The following is a 12270-nucleotide window of genomic DNA, read 5'->3' as shown; positions in this document are numbered from 1 at the left end:
ATACAGGCAGACTTGGTAGCACATAAGCGTGCATCTGTAAAGATGCGCATTGGCAAGCTTTTCTCGCAACTGGGCCAATAAGGTGCTTTTTTTTCTGGTGAATCCTTTTTTTTTCGGACTCTTGATTACTCAGACTCTCTGGCGGTTCCTACAGAGTCAGAATAAACGGCCGCCGATTGTAAACACAACTCCTGTATGCAGTGATGCTACCGAGGACTTCTGATTTGGAGCAATTTTTGGAGCAGCAAAATTTCCCTTTTGGAGCACTTTGAAGCAGCAAAATTTTCATCTTGGAGCACTTTGGAGCAGATAATTTTGCATCTGGGAGCACTCTGGAGCAGCGAATTTTACATCCTGGAGTGCACTACAGAAGCATATTGCAATAACATTCAAGCACCGGAATATTACTATGGGAGGCTCTTATGAAGGCTAGAAATATTTCGATTCATTGCAAATCTCATGGAAAAAATCATCTCAGAACTCCATACTTCACTCGCTAATGAAAAAATAAGGGCTCGTGCAGTTGAGTGTTCTGAATTAACCTCTTCGGCGATTATTTTCGACACTAGCAAATAAACAGAATACCAGATCAATAAAATTGCACTTTATGAAATAACACTCTAAATACATCTATGTGGTTATCAGCAGACATTGTAGACAAACGCCGTGATGTACAGCAGTGCCTCAATGCCAAAGAGCCACACTGTCCCTAATGCATTCCCTTAAGGAAACTCCAAGGCGAAAGCCAGGTTCTTTTTATTCTCGATCGACGGGTTGATCCTCCCCCTCCTTCTCTGCAAGCTATCTGCATCTCTCCTGGTTTTGCGCTAGCTCCATGATCGGTGCACCGATTACGGAAGCAGTGTAAAGCGACGATGTCGTGATGGCGTCATCACGATATATGACGTGATGATGACGCCATCACATGATTATTTGCTGCATCAATCGATTGACGCCGCCAACGGTCGATTTTCATGTTTGATAAAGCATCTGATGTTTTCGCATTAATATTGCGTATTGAACGTTAACAACCTGGCCTTACATACCAAACTGTCCTCCACCATGTCACCTCCTTGCCATGCGCGAAACAGCTTCGCTTATCATCCACTTCACAGAGTGAAATGGCTCCTCAACTTTTTTTTTAATGTTTATTGTGATAACAATTATATGGATGCTCTCCGCGGATTTTTGCCGTCGCCATTGCCATAATTTTCTGTATAAAGACCAAACTAATAACATCATCACGCGCATTCTAGCCGCGGGTAAAAGCTCGCGAGTGCTGGCGACGAACGTGGCTGAAGCGGAGATTAAGTTAGCCGGCCGTCTGTCTCCGTCGCACGGATAGCGCATGAGATAACATCTTCCCGCGTGCGGGCCTGCCGTCGATTGCTCATCAAACAGAGAGGAAACGCCCCGCCCATCTTTTGTAAGGAGCATGAAAGGACGCCAGGGGAGCGGGGGGGGACCGCATCGTTCGAAGGGCGCAGTCGTTTGCGCGCGCGCCATCTCGAGGCATCAGGAGACGGCTCGTAAACTTGCTGTGCTCTCAACGCTTACTTCGTGTTTAGAGAACTCAGAGCAAGAAAACGCTTCGGTTCCTGGAGGGGCCACATTCCCTTAAACCAGCGTTTTGTTGAGTTACGCGAGATCGGATCCAAAAGAGTTAGCTACTAGCCTTACTTCGTTTAACAATACAATTTGTTGGTATCGCATTCACTGCTTCGCCCTTAAGCGAAACTGAGTTTTTTTACCCGTCAGCTATTGACCCCCGAAAGCGAGGAGCGGACGTGTAACATGGGGTAGCCGCTTCACTGTGGGCCGTCAGCGACGGGCCCGCTACTGACAGCTGCGTATTTGCGGCTGCTCCGACCAGGATATATGCTTTTATTAATGAGATGACATTTTTAAAAAGCAAGCAAAAAATTCGAATTGGAACCCTAGCACGTGAGCTCGAAAGGGCAGGGCCTTTTAGGGGGTATTTACCGCAGAGTGATTAAACTCGGACGTGCTGGTATAAGCAATTACGAAAAAGCTCTTCCGAATGAAGATCCATGGATAAAGTATATCTGAGGAAAAGTGTGAACGCGTTTCCACCGTTCGCGTGCTCTTCCATAAATGCGAAGCAAGGAAAATTCGATATTGTTCCATATATATACTGCTAGCGATCGCAGATTTCATTCCGCGATGTCCGGAAACAGAAGTGACAGACATTTTAGCAGCACAGATGTAGTTATTACTGAACACTGCTTTCCTTACGTGCCGTGCGACGCTTGAAACGAGCTATCAGCAGCGTTTCTAGAACAGACGACGTCCGCCGATGAATGCACTTTCTCGCTACCGAGAGGCCTAGACGTCACGAGCATCTGCGGAGAGCGCGTTGTGCTGTCGAGCCGACTTGCAGAACAGAAGCTGCGTCGGCACCGTGCATGGCATCGTGGCTTATTCGGGACGCACGCGCGAGCGCTATTTATTCAGCGGAATAATTCTTGGTCCATGGTTGCAACTTTGGCAGCCCCAAGATCAAGCTGCACATGTTCTGACGCGCCGGCCGTGCGACTGCCGGGTGATAGAGGCCCCCAAACCCGATACTTTGGCGCAGTTTGGCGCAATTGTCGTCGATATTATCAGGATGGCGCAGTAAATACAATTTGGCGCACTTTGGCGCAGTTGGCGCAGGAGTGGAATCACTGCTGTATATCTAACACATTTTGCCAGACTTCTGAGGTTCTGTTTAGCAAAATTCTACTCTCTCTCTCTCTCTCTGTGCACGTGTGTGTGTGCGTGTGTGCATGCGTGCGTGCACGCACAGAAGGCCCACGAAGGAATGAACTCCATCAACTGACACTTTTGTATCAGCAGAGTACAGCTCAGACCACTTATAACGTAACCGCTTACAGTGCAGTACCGGCTATAATGAGTTTTTTTCTGACTCCCGTTTACCCTCCCATAGAACTCCATGTATACGCATACCGCTTATTGTGCAGTCCCCCGACATGAAAGACCGGTTATAATGCGGCTGCCGGAACGTTTTCAGAGATGCGAGGGAGCGAGCGTGCTTCTCAGCGGAGATGCGCAGCAGAGATGGCGGGGGAGAGAGCGGCGACGACGTTACGAAGGAGGAGGGTACGCGGAACGAACAAACAAGGAGCGGGAGGAGAAAAAAAAAAAGGGGGATGGCGGTGGGGGACAGCAGCCCGGCGCGCGTGCATGGTGTGAGGAGGGGGAGCGGTTGCGTGGCCGACGGAGAAGCCTTTGTCCCCTTGACATGCACACTTTGCCACGGCTGCATGACATGCGCGCTCCACTGCGTACGGGCGCCCGCTTCCGCATCAAGAGCGCGTTACCGCTATTTGTCTCCGTCGGGAAAATAGTTGCTTCGTCGTAGAGCGCAGATATCACGCGTGCAACCTCGATTCCCCCGCAAGTAACAATGTTCATATCTTAAAGCAAATAGGCGCACTATGGGAACAAGGACAAAAGGGAGGAACCGACGACACAAAGCGCACAAACAGCCCAAATGGCTGTTTTGCTACAAAAAAAAAAAAGTAACAATGCTTTGAGACGCGATTGAGCTTTTGCCTTTGCCACCAACAGGCGGACTTGCAAGCTTGAGAGACTTTTTCAGGATAGTTGCCGCGACTGTTCTCCCGACCGTGAACCGAAACTGCATTTCACGCGTGATGCCCTCGGTTTAGCTCGCGAGTGCGATCTCTTCTACGCCCGATCTCCGTGTTGCCTAGGGCAAGCTTCTCGCGGCGGCATGCCAAGTTGCAACGCGCACGCTAGGCCTAACGAGCCCTAGCTGCCATGTCGGCGGCCGCGGACTACAGAAGTTGCGGTTTGGTGGCGAGTCAATGAAACATTTCGCAGTTGTTGCATTTAGAAGGGGTGACTTACATCTTTAACGAAAACGCGGGCGTGCGTGTGAAACACTCGAGTGGTGGTTTGTGGTCGCCACCGTTTTCAACATGGTGCACACGCAGTGTGCTACCGCGGCGACTTCCCGTGACGGTGCATTTTTTCCGCGTTCGTTATGTCGGCCCCGCAGGTCCGCGGACGCTAACCGTTCAACATTTCCAAATGTAAGCAGACGCAAACTTACGTCCCAGTCGCATGCCTCGATAGTCGGAATCGCGCGCCCACTTGTTGGTCATGTTTTGCACACGTGCAACCTTTCAAAAATGTTGTTTTGGTTATAGTGCGGTACCGCTTATAGTGCGGATATTCGCGACTCCGGCGACTTACGTTATAAGCGGTCTATGCTGTACATAGTTTCCTTACAGTGGATCATACTCAAAGAAGAGCAGGCACTACTCACTTGTCATAGATCACACCATCGACGCCCTTGCGCTTTAGACTAGCGATGGTGTCGATGTGGTTGTTGTCATCGCCCCAGCAGAAAAGGATCAGCTTGTGCTCCTTCACGAAAGTGATGAGACTGGGCTCACGCAGCAGCTCTTCCGTGTGCACATTGACTCCCTGCATCACCACAATTGGACAGTCCACATATCTTGCAAGCAAAGCAAAATGTTGACCAAATGCCAACCCTTCTAAACTTGGTACTAGCATCACTAATCAATCTGCAAGAAGTCTGCCAAAAGAACAACGCAGATCTGGCAGCATGATTCATGAATGGGGTTGCACAAAGGGTAGCAACCCTCGATTGACATCAGGGCGTCAGTGCTAATATTAAAGGTTTCAATCATGCTGCACAGTAGGATTTTATGTCACAGTTTGCATTTATGAATTTCTGCTCGTGCTCCTCTTGAGTATCTGTACTACTAGAAGTAAATGGTGCACAAGGAGCAGTACAGACACGTGTCTAACTTTTTCGTGACCATGGGAAAAGTGGCCGCATTTTGTGTTATTTTTTATTAAGAGTAATATGATAGATAAAATGTAATTTATATCAACACAAAGCTAAGTGATTGTACTTTTTAAAGGTATTACTTCAAAAAATTATTATTGTAATATAATATGCAAAAATATTTATGAAAAACAAGATTTACTAGGGATGTGCAAATAGCGAAATTTTATCTCGAATCAAATTCGAATGGAATAGTGCCGAATAGTGGCCAAAACATCATCGAATCGAATATCGAATACAAAAGATTTCATTGAAAGTTGAGACAAAGAACAAAGAAATGAAATCTGCTCATGTCCTCGAGCATATAACGCGGTGAGTGAATGCGACTGAAAGACTAAGAATTGTCATGCAGAAACACAAGCTGTCCCACATGACCTGGCTTCAGGCTCTCCCCGTGATGTTACAGTGTTTCCTGCAGTTGAGAACATGCACTCACTGGGCACCTCAGTAGCAGGGACGGGAAAGTATCGCAAAGCAATTTTTCTGATACCTGGATAAAGTGCAGCTCCATGATCTGCGGTGCGACACTGGCGACTGTCGCACCGCACTGCAGATAATTGCAAAAATTGCTTTGCAATTTGTGCAGCGTGAAAAAAATTTTCACATGTGGGTTTTGCGGGCCAAGGTCAGGACGTTTTACAGTGCTTGCAGCATACACGACCAAACGACGCAAGAAGTCTGTGCCTTTGTTTCGCAAGCCAAGTCGTGAAGGGCTTGACAGTTTTCTGATGTGTTTTTTTTTTACGTGTGGAAATGACATAATCTCCTTTAGCATAAACATGCGCTCGCTTCTGAACCAGGATATTGGTGAAAGTTTTAATGAAAGGCCAGCTGTAACGACATTAGCATTAGTTTTACCCACTCCACCCTAACCAAGTTGCACCATTGGCCCCTGCCTCGTTATAGATACTCGTCCAGTCAAATTATTCGACACTTCGAATACCAGCTATTCGAAAATCGAATCGAATTATTCGATCAAGTATTATTCGATTCGAATTCGAAACTTGAATATTCGCACACCCCAAGGATTTACAGAACACTGCATAGAATATTTTTATTGTTGTGCTCCCAACATGAAAGAAAAAAAATCTGAAATATACAAAATCTACTCAACAGTTTTCTATATTAGAGGAAAGTTTGAATGATATAGCTCAAAAAGCGAGTGAGTTACTTTTTTTTCGTCTGCCCAGTTAAAACTGCATTTTTCCATCAGGTTGCAGTTATATTGTCTCCCTCATGTAATACAATATAATTAAGACGAGGAATAATTTGCTATTGAGCCATAGGTATTTCCGTAAACTACGCTAAATAGCGGCACAGAAAATTTCAAATTCCAAAAAATAGCACTGAACAAGGCACCAAAACATTGAAGAGTATGGCTTCACTGGAACTTGTAATTATAACTTGTAAGCTTCAAAAAAGTCTTCACATTTCAAAGTCTGACACTACTGAAATAGGTGGAACCATGTCTGAAAGAAACAATATGTAAAAAAAATTTTTTTCTAAGGTCGGTGTGCCAATAGGCAAAACATGCGTTAGAAGTGGCATTTGTACGGTCGTCAAGGTTCTTGATCTCGTAGCACTTTGTATTTTCTCCGCTTCGTCAATCAGTAGGACTTGTTCTGGATGTACTTGTTTTGGGGACGTGTGGTCATGGAAGCTAGACAATACCCAAGTTGATCAGCAGGCCAATGAAATTCCCCATCTCTGCGGCCGTGACTATTTCCCAGGAACCATCATCTTCGGCATAAGACTGCTTCTACAGGATTTGCCACTATGCATACTCATTTTTGTTAACACATATCCTGTTTATTACTTTTGCAGCGAAGAGGAATGCCCAGCGCTGCAGCCACATTGCCAGCTCTGCTCGAGCCACGAGCTGGAGCTGCCCAGCCTGTGGTTGCTGCAACGCTGCCTGCGCCCGTCCAGCTCTTGCTGTCCCTGTTCGGACGCTCTCAGCCCAGTGTTTTTATTATAATTTGGTGGAGGTTGCTGCGGTTTTCCCCGGCCCTGGAATTAGGCAGTCAAAAGTTGCCGCCCGTCATGCCTGACAACACCAACTCAACACGCCCCCCGGCTTCACCGCCCATGGTATGTCTCGGTGCCCAACTTTTGCGCGAACCCGAGATCTTCAGTGGCACCGATGAGAAAGACGTTGAGGATTGGCTTGAATCTTACGAAAGAGTCAGCGCTACCAACAAATGGGACGATCCTATGAAGCTCGGCACCGTAATGTTTTATTTAACGGATGTCGAAAAGCTGTGGTATAAAAACCACGAGGCCGATATCCCCACTTGAACGACCTTCAAAACCAACATCACAGCAGTTTTTGGATGCCCTGGTGTGCGCAAACTTCGGGCAGAACAACGCCTACAAAGCCGGCCCCAGCAAACAGGTGAAACGTTCACCAGCTACATCGAGAACATTCTCGACCTCTGCCGCCGGGTCAACCAGACGATGGCAGAAGCGGACAAGGTGCGCCACATCATGAAGGGCATTTCCGATGATGCATTTCAAATGCTGCTGTCTAAGAACCCTGGCATTGTCTCTGAACTCATTGAGCTTTGCCAGAGTTTCGACGAGCTCCGAAGACAGCTGTGTCTTCTCACGTGCCGCCAACACGTATCCGACGAAACCATCTCGCCTCGAGTCACTGTTCTCCCAGGTCAAGGAGTTTGTCCGCGCTGAGGTCGCTTGTCAGCTTTCACTGCTATCAACAGCCAGCCAACCACCATTGCCTTTGCCAGTGAACATATGCCAGGTGATACAGCAGCAAGTTTACGTGGCTCTGCCTTCTGCCTGCGACACTCCGCCAGTGCCGACCCCTGTTCCCTGTGTCGAGGTAAATGCTCCCCTAAGCTACGCCTAAGTTGCCGCACGGTCGCCACTTCAATCCTTTGCGAAATTACCATCCGCCGTGCCACTGCGACCAACTCCCCACTTCGATCAGGCAATGTACCTCCAGGGTAGCGGACAATGGTGCACTTTCAACAACCAGCCAATATGCTTTGCGTATGGGCTACCTGCCCATGTCGCTCGATATTGCCGTCGTCGAGTACGACCCTACAACCAGAGCTTCAAACATGACCTGTATGTATCACCGCGGCCATCGTTCTCAGCATCTCTGAACCCCGGCCAGATGTCTTCATATACCGACCACCACCCTCCTGCCAACCGCCACTCGCCATCGCCTCGACGCCGCTCGCTATCGCCGACGCGCCGTCGTTCCTCTATGCCGGAGCGGGAAAGCTGAAAGACCAAGGCGTGTATGTGGACGGCGTCGCTGCACTCGCCCTTGTCGACACAGGTGCAGCAGTTTCAGTTATTAGTGCCAAACACTGCCACTTGCTCAAAAATGTTACGATGCCGCTGTCCAACATATCGCTTTGTACCGCCAGCGCAGACCACGTCATGCCTGCCACTGCATGTTCTACTCGCGTAATAATTAATGATCTCCTCTACATCGTCGAATTTTTAGTCCTGCATTCTTGTTCACATGACGTCATTTCGGGCTGAGACTTTCTATCCACTAATAAAGCAGTCATCAACTGTTCTGTTCATCGACTGATCATGTGTCTGCAACAGAGCACCAGGTAATCGACGACCAAGTAGCTGACATGCTGAAGCGTGGCGTCATCCAGCTTTCCAATAACCCATGGGCACCTCCAGTTGTCCTCGTTAAGAAGAAGGATGGGTCGATTCACTTCTGTGTTGATTACCACCGTCTCAACAAAATCACTAGAAAACACGTTTACCCCTTACCGAGAATTGACGATGCCCTCGACTGCTTTCAAGGCACGGAGTTCTTCTCCTCTATTGACTTACGGAGCGGCTATTGGCAAGACCCCGTGGCGCCTGACGACCAACCTAAAACTGCCTTCATCACACCCGATGGCTTTATGAATTCCGAGTCATGTCTTTCGGTCTTTGCAATGCGCCCGCAACATTCGAGCGCATGACGGACAACATTTTGCGAGGACTTAAAGGGACACTAAAGGCAAATATTAAGTCGACATTGATTGTTGAAATAACGGTCCAGAAACCTCGTAGTGCTACTTTTGTGCCAAGGAAGTGCTTATTTTGAAATAAAATCACTTTTTAGTGGTCTGCATCGCGTTAGCGCACTTCCAGTCACCCGCCTGAAAGTGGTGTATCTCACGTCACTGCTGCTGTGTCCAACGTTGCCCGCCTTTACTGTGCGGCGGCGTGCACTGGCGGCGTGCGCCATTCAGGCATCCGGCAACATCACACGCATGCGGCATTTTGTCAAGCTTTCTGTCAGAGCGACTTTCACGAGCGCGCAAAACATGCGCGGCAGTACGCGATACCGAAACTGCCACTGAGACGCGACCGCGTGAGCTAAGCAGGGCGCTGGGCGTAGCGCAGTTCGGTGAAAACGGAACCTTTGAACCACGCGCGCCATTCCCCATGGCGACGCCAAAGAGGTTCTTTTTTCCATGAATCAAAGAGAAACGAACACGCAGCATTTTATTACGTCTCTTGATGCACGGAAGGTTCTTTTTTTATTGCAGCTAGTTTGATTACGACTGATTAATTGTAGTCGAACTCTCTCCCGTCATCGGGATCATTTCCAAAATGTGCCACTCGTGGCGTTCATAGTGTGATACATTTAGCTTAATTTCTCGGTAAGTAGGGCACTGCTGTTGATAATATTGCCGTTTTAGACGTCATACATTGAGCTTTCACTCTGACATAAATTGTTATTTGCCTTTAGTGTCCCTTTAAATGGAAAACATGCGTATGCTACTTAGATGACGTGGTTGTATTTTTATCAGATTTTCCTACGCACCTCCATAGGCTAGAGGAAGTATTGCAGTGCCTAACTGATGGTGGCCTTGAGCTCAACCCCAAGAAATGCCGCTTTGGCACAAGGCAGCTCACCATCCTTGGCCATGTATCCAAAGACTGTATTCTTTCCGACACCGCCAAGCTTCGGGCAGTTGCAGACTTTCCTAAACCTGCGTCTCTCAAAGAACTTCGTAGCTTCCTTGGCCTCCGTTCCTATTTTCGCTGCTTCATTCGGAATTTTGCGACCATCACCGCTCCCTTGAATCAGCTGCTGCTACGGAGCGACTCGAAAAGTTACGCTTGGTCGCCCGCTTGTGACGATGCCTTTCAAGAGTTGCGCCATCTGCTCACCTCACTGCCAATCCTGCGTCACTTCGACCCTACTGCTCCGACTGAGGTCCACACTGACGCCAGCGGTGTTCGACTCCGTGCCGTGCTCACACAGCGCAAATCTGCATTCCAAGAGTACGTCGTTGCATACGCAAGCCGCACCCTCACTAAAGCAGAGACCAATTATTCTGTTACAGAGAAGGAATGTTAGGCCGTAATTTGGGCTATTGGTAAATTTCGACCTTACCTGCACGGCCACCCCTTCGACGTAGTCACAGACCACCATGCGCTTTGTTGGTTATCCACATTGAAGGATCCCTCCGGCCGATTAGCTCGCTGGGCTTTGCAGTTGCAAGGTTTCGACATGCGCGTTGTCTACAGGTTGGGCCGCCGCCACACCGATGGCGACACCCTATCACGCTCGCCTGTGTCAACCGACAGCACTGCCTCCCTATCTGCCATGGACGAAGTACTTTCATACCCAGCTGACTGCCACATGGTGTCAGAGCAACGCAAGGATGCCTAGATCAGTGCTCTCCTCAGATTCCTTTCCAACCCGTCGACTTTTCCTTCAGCTTTTAGAACCTTGCGTCGTCAAGCTTCTCACTTTGATATCCGTGATGGCCTCCTCTATCACAGGAACTACATGTCCGACAGCCGCAAGTGGTTGCTGGTGATACTTCGACATCTTCATGCTTCATGCATCTTCCACACTGACCCAAAGTGTGCCCATGCGGGAGTCTTCAAAACATACACCCGACTTTCCTCGAGGTTCTATTGGTGAGGCATGTACGCCTTTGTGCGCAAGTACATTCAGTCATGCCCACAGTGCCAACGATGCAAAGCTCCTCCTCAGCACGTCTCTGGTACGCTCCAGCCAATACCGTGCCCGGCCAGGCCCTTCGACCGCATTGGCATTGACTTGTATGAACCCTTTCTATTCACGGCTTCCGGAAACCACTGGATAGTCGTCACCGTCAACTACTTGACGCGATACGCAGAAACAGCCGCTCTGCCTGCTGCCACAGCCCGTGACATAGCATCTTTCCTCCTGCGGAACTTCATTCTCTGTCACGGCACACCACGTGAACTGAGCGATAGAGGATGTGTGTTCCTGTTACATGTTGCCGGAATAAGTGAAGCCGAGACCCGAGCTCAACGAGAACACAACATGAACTGTTTATTTCTTTCACACTGCTCCAGCCCTGTTCTCCTCAGTCCCACTTCCGCTCGCAGCAGTAGGTGGCGCTAGTAGCCGGCGGCGCTACAGCTGGTGCAGTGCACAGGATAAATTGTCACACTCCTCCCCCTTTAGTTCTTGTTATGAAGAATACCGGTTTACAAGGCGTCTTGTTCGGCCACTTCTTCGCAGTGGAACAGGGCTTCCTCCCGATGGAGTGACTGCTTGTCGTAGCCCAGTTCTGTGGTGGGACTGACTTTGTGGCTGTTCTGACTCAGCAGCTCCTGCAGGCTCCACAGAATCTGTTGCTTGTTGCTCAGCTGGCTGGTCGAGAGGCACAGTGTTTGCAGGTGGTGGGTCTAGAGGCACAGTGTTTGCAGGTGGTGGGTCTAGAGGCACAGTGTTTGCAGGTAGCGGTGTCTGTGCGATGTTCGGGTGAATGTGGTCCCCATGTCTGTGCCACACAGTTCCATCTTGTAATACAACCTCAGATGCGGCGCAGCTCGTAGGACCGCTAACAGAAGCAGGTACCCATGGTGGGCCTGATCGGAAGTTCCTGGTGAACACTGGGGCACCCGGGTCCATTGTTGGCGCAATGCGGCAACCCTTGTCCACATGCAGCTTTTGCTTTATCTGCTTCAATTGAACAGATGATCGAAGACTTGGGCGCATGACATCCAAGGGTGTCTTGATTCGTCTCCCCATGAGCAACTCACACGGCGCACGACCTGTTACTTCATGAGGCGTTGAACAGTAGTGAAAGACAGAGTTTCCTACAATACTTACTAGAGGGAACTCTGGCGCTAGTGTCTATGGGAGCTGCAATGCATCGCGCTTCAGCCAGCATGGGAATCATGGGTAGTACACGGATTTGTCTAAACTTTGTTCTTTCGGCTCCGTTTGGCTCCGCGTCGCCTGCATCCGCTTTGTCGCAACACGAAGTTCAGCAAAAATCAGCAGTTTCACTTCACCACTAACTTCTTTAGGCTCACCGATTCAAATCTGGTTATGAAGTTCACAACGATCCATTCTTTTATCCGAAAGAAAACCAAAACATAGCAATAAACAAAGCCACAAGTGCGTT

General features: G+C 48.9%; 1 protein-coding gene across 4 annotated transcripts in view; it reads right to left on the bottom strand.

Moving 5' to 3' along the window:
• Positions 1 to 12270, bottom strand: part of LOC119389923 (glycerophosphocholine phosphodiesterase GPCPD1) — a 151905-nt gene that overhangs the window by 17767 nt on the left and 121868 nt on the right. For all 4 annotated transcript variants that reach the window (XR_007415497.1, XR_007415499.1, XR_007415500.1 and 1 more), the window contains exon 14: positions 4319 to 4479. Coding sequence is in view for 1 of the 4 variants with exons in the window: in XM_037657359.2 (XP_037513287.1) it covers positions 4319 to 4479 (161 nt within the window). In the remaining 3 variants the exon portion in view is untranslated. The remainder of the gene's footprint in view (positions 1 to 4318; positions 4480 to 12270) is intronic.

This window comes from Rhipicephalus sanguineus, chromosome 1, assembly GCF_013339695.2.
Source record: "Rhipicephalus sanguineus isolate Rsan-2018 chromosome 1, BIME_Rsan_1.4, whole genome shotgun sequence".
Taxonomy (NCBI): domain Eukaryota; kingdom Metazoa; phylum Arthropoda; class Arachnida; order Ixodida; family Ixodidae; genus Rhipicephalus; species Rhipicephalus sanguineus.
The sequence above is the reverse complement of the archived record's forward strand: the minus strand, read 5'-3'. Positions and strand labels throughout refer to the sequence as shown.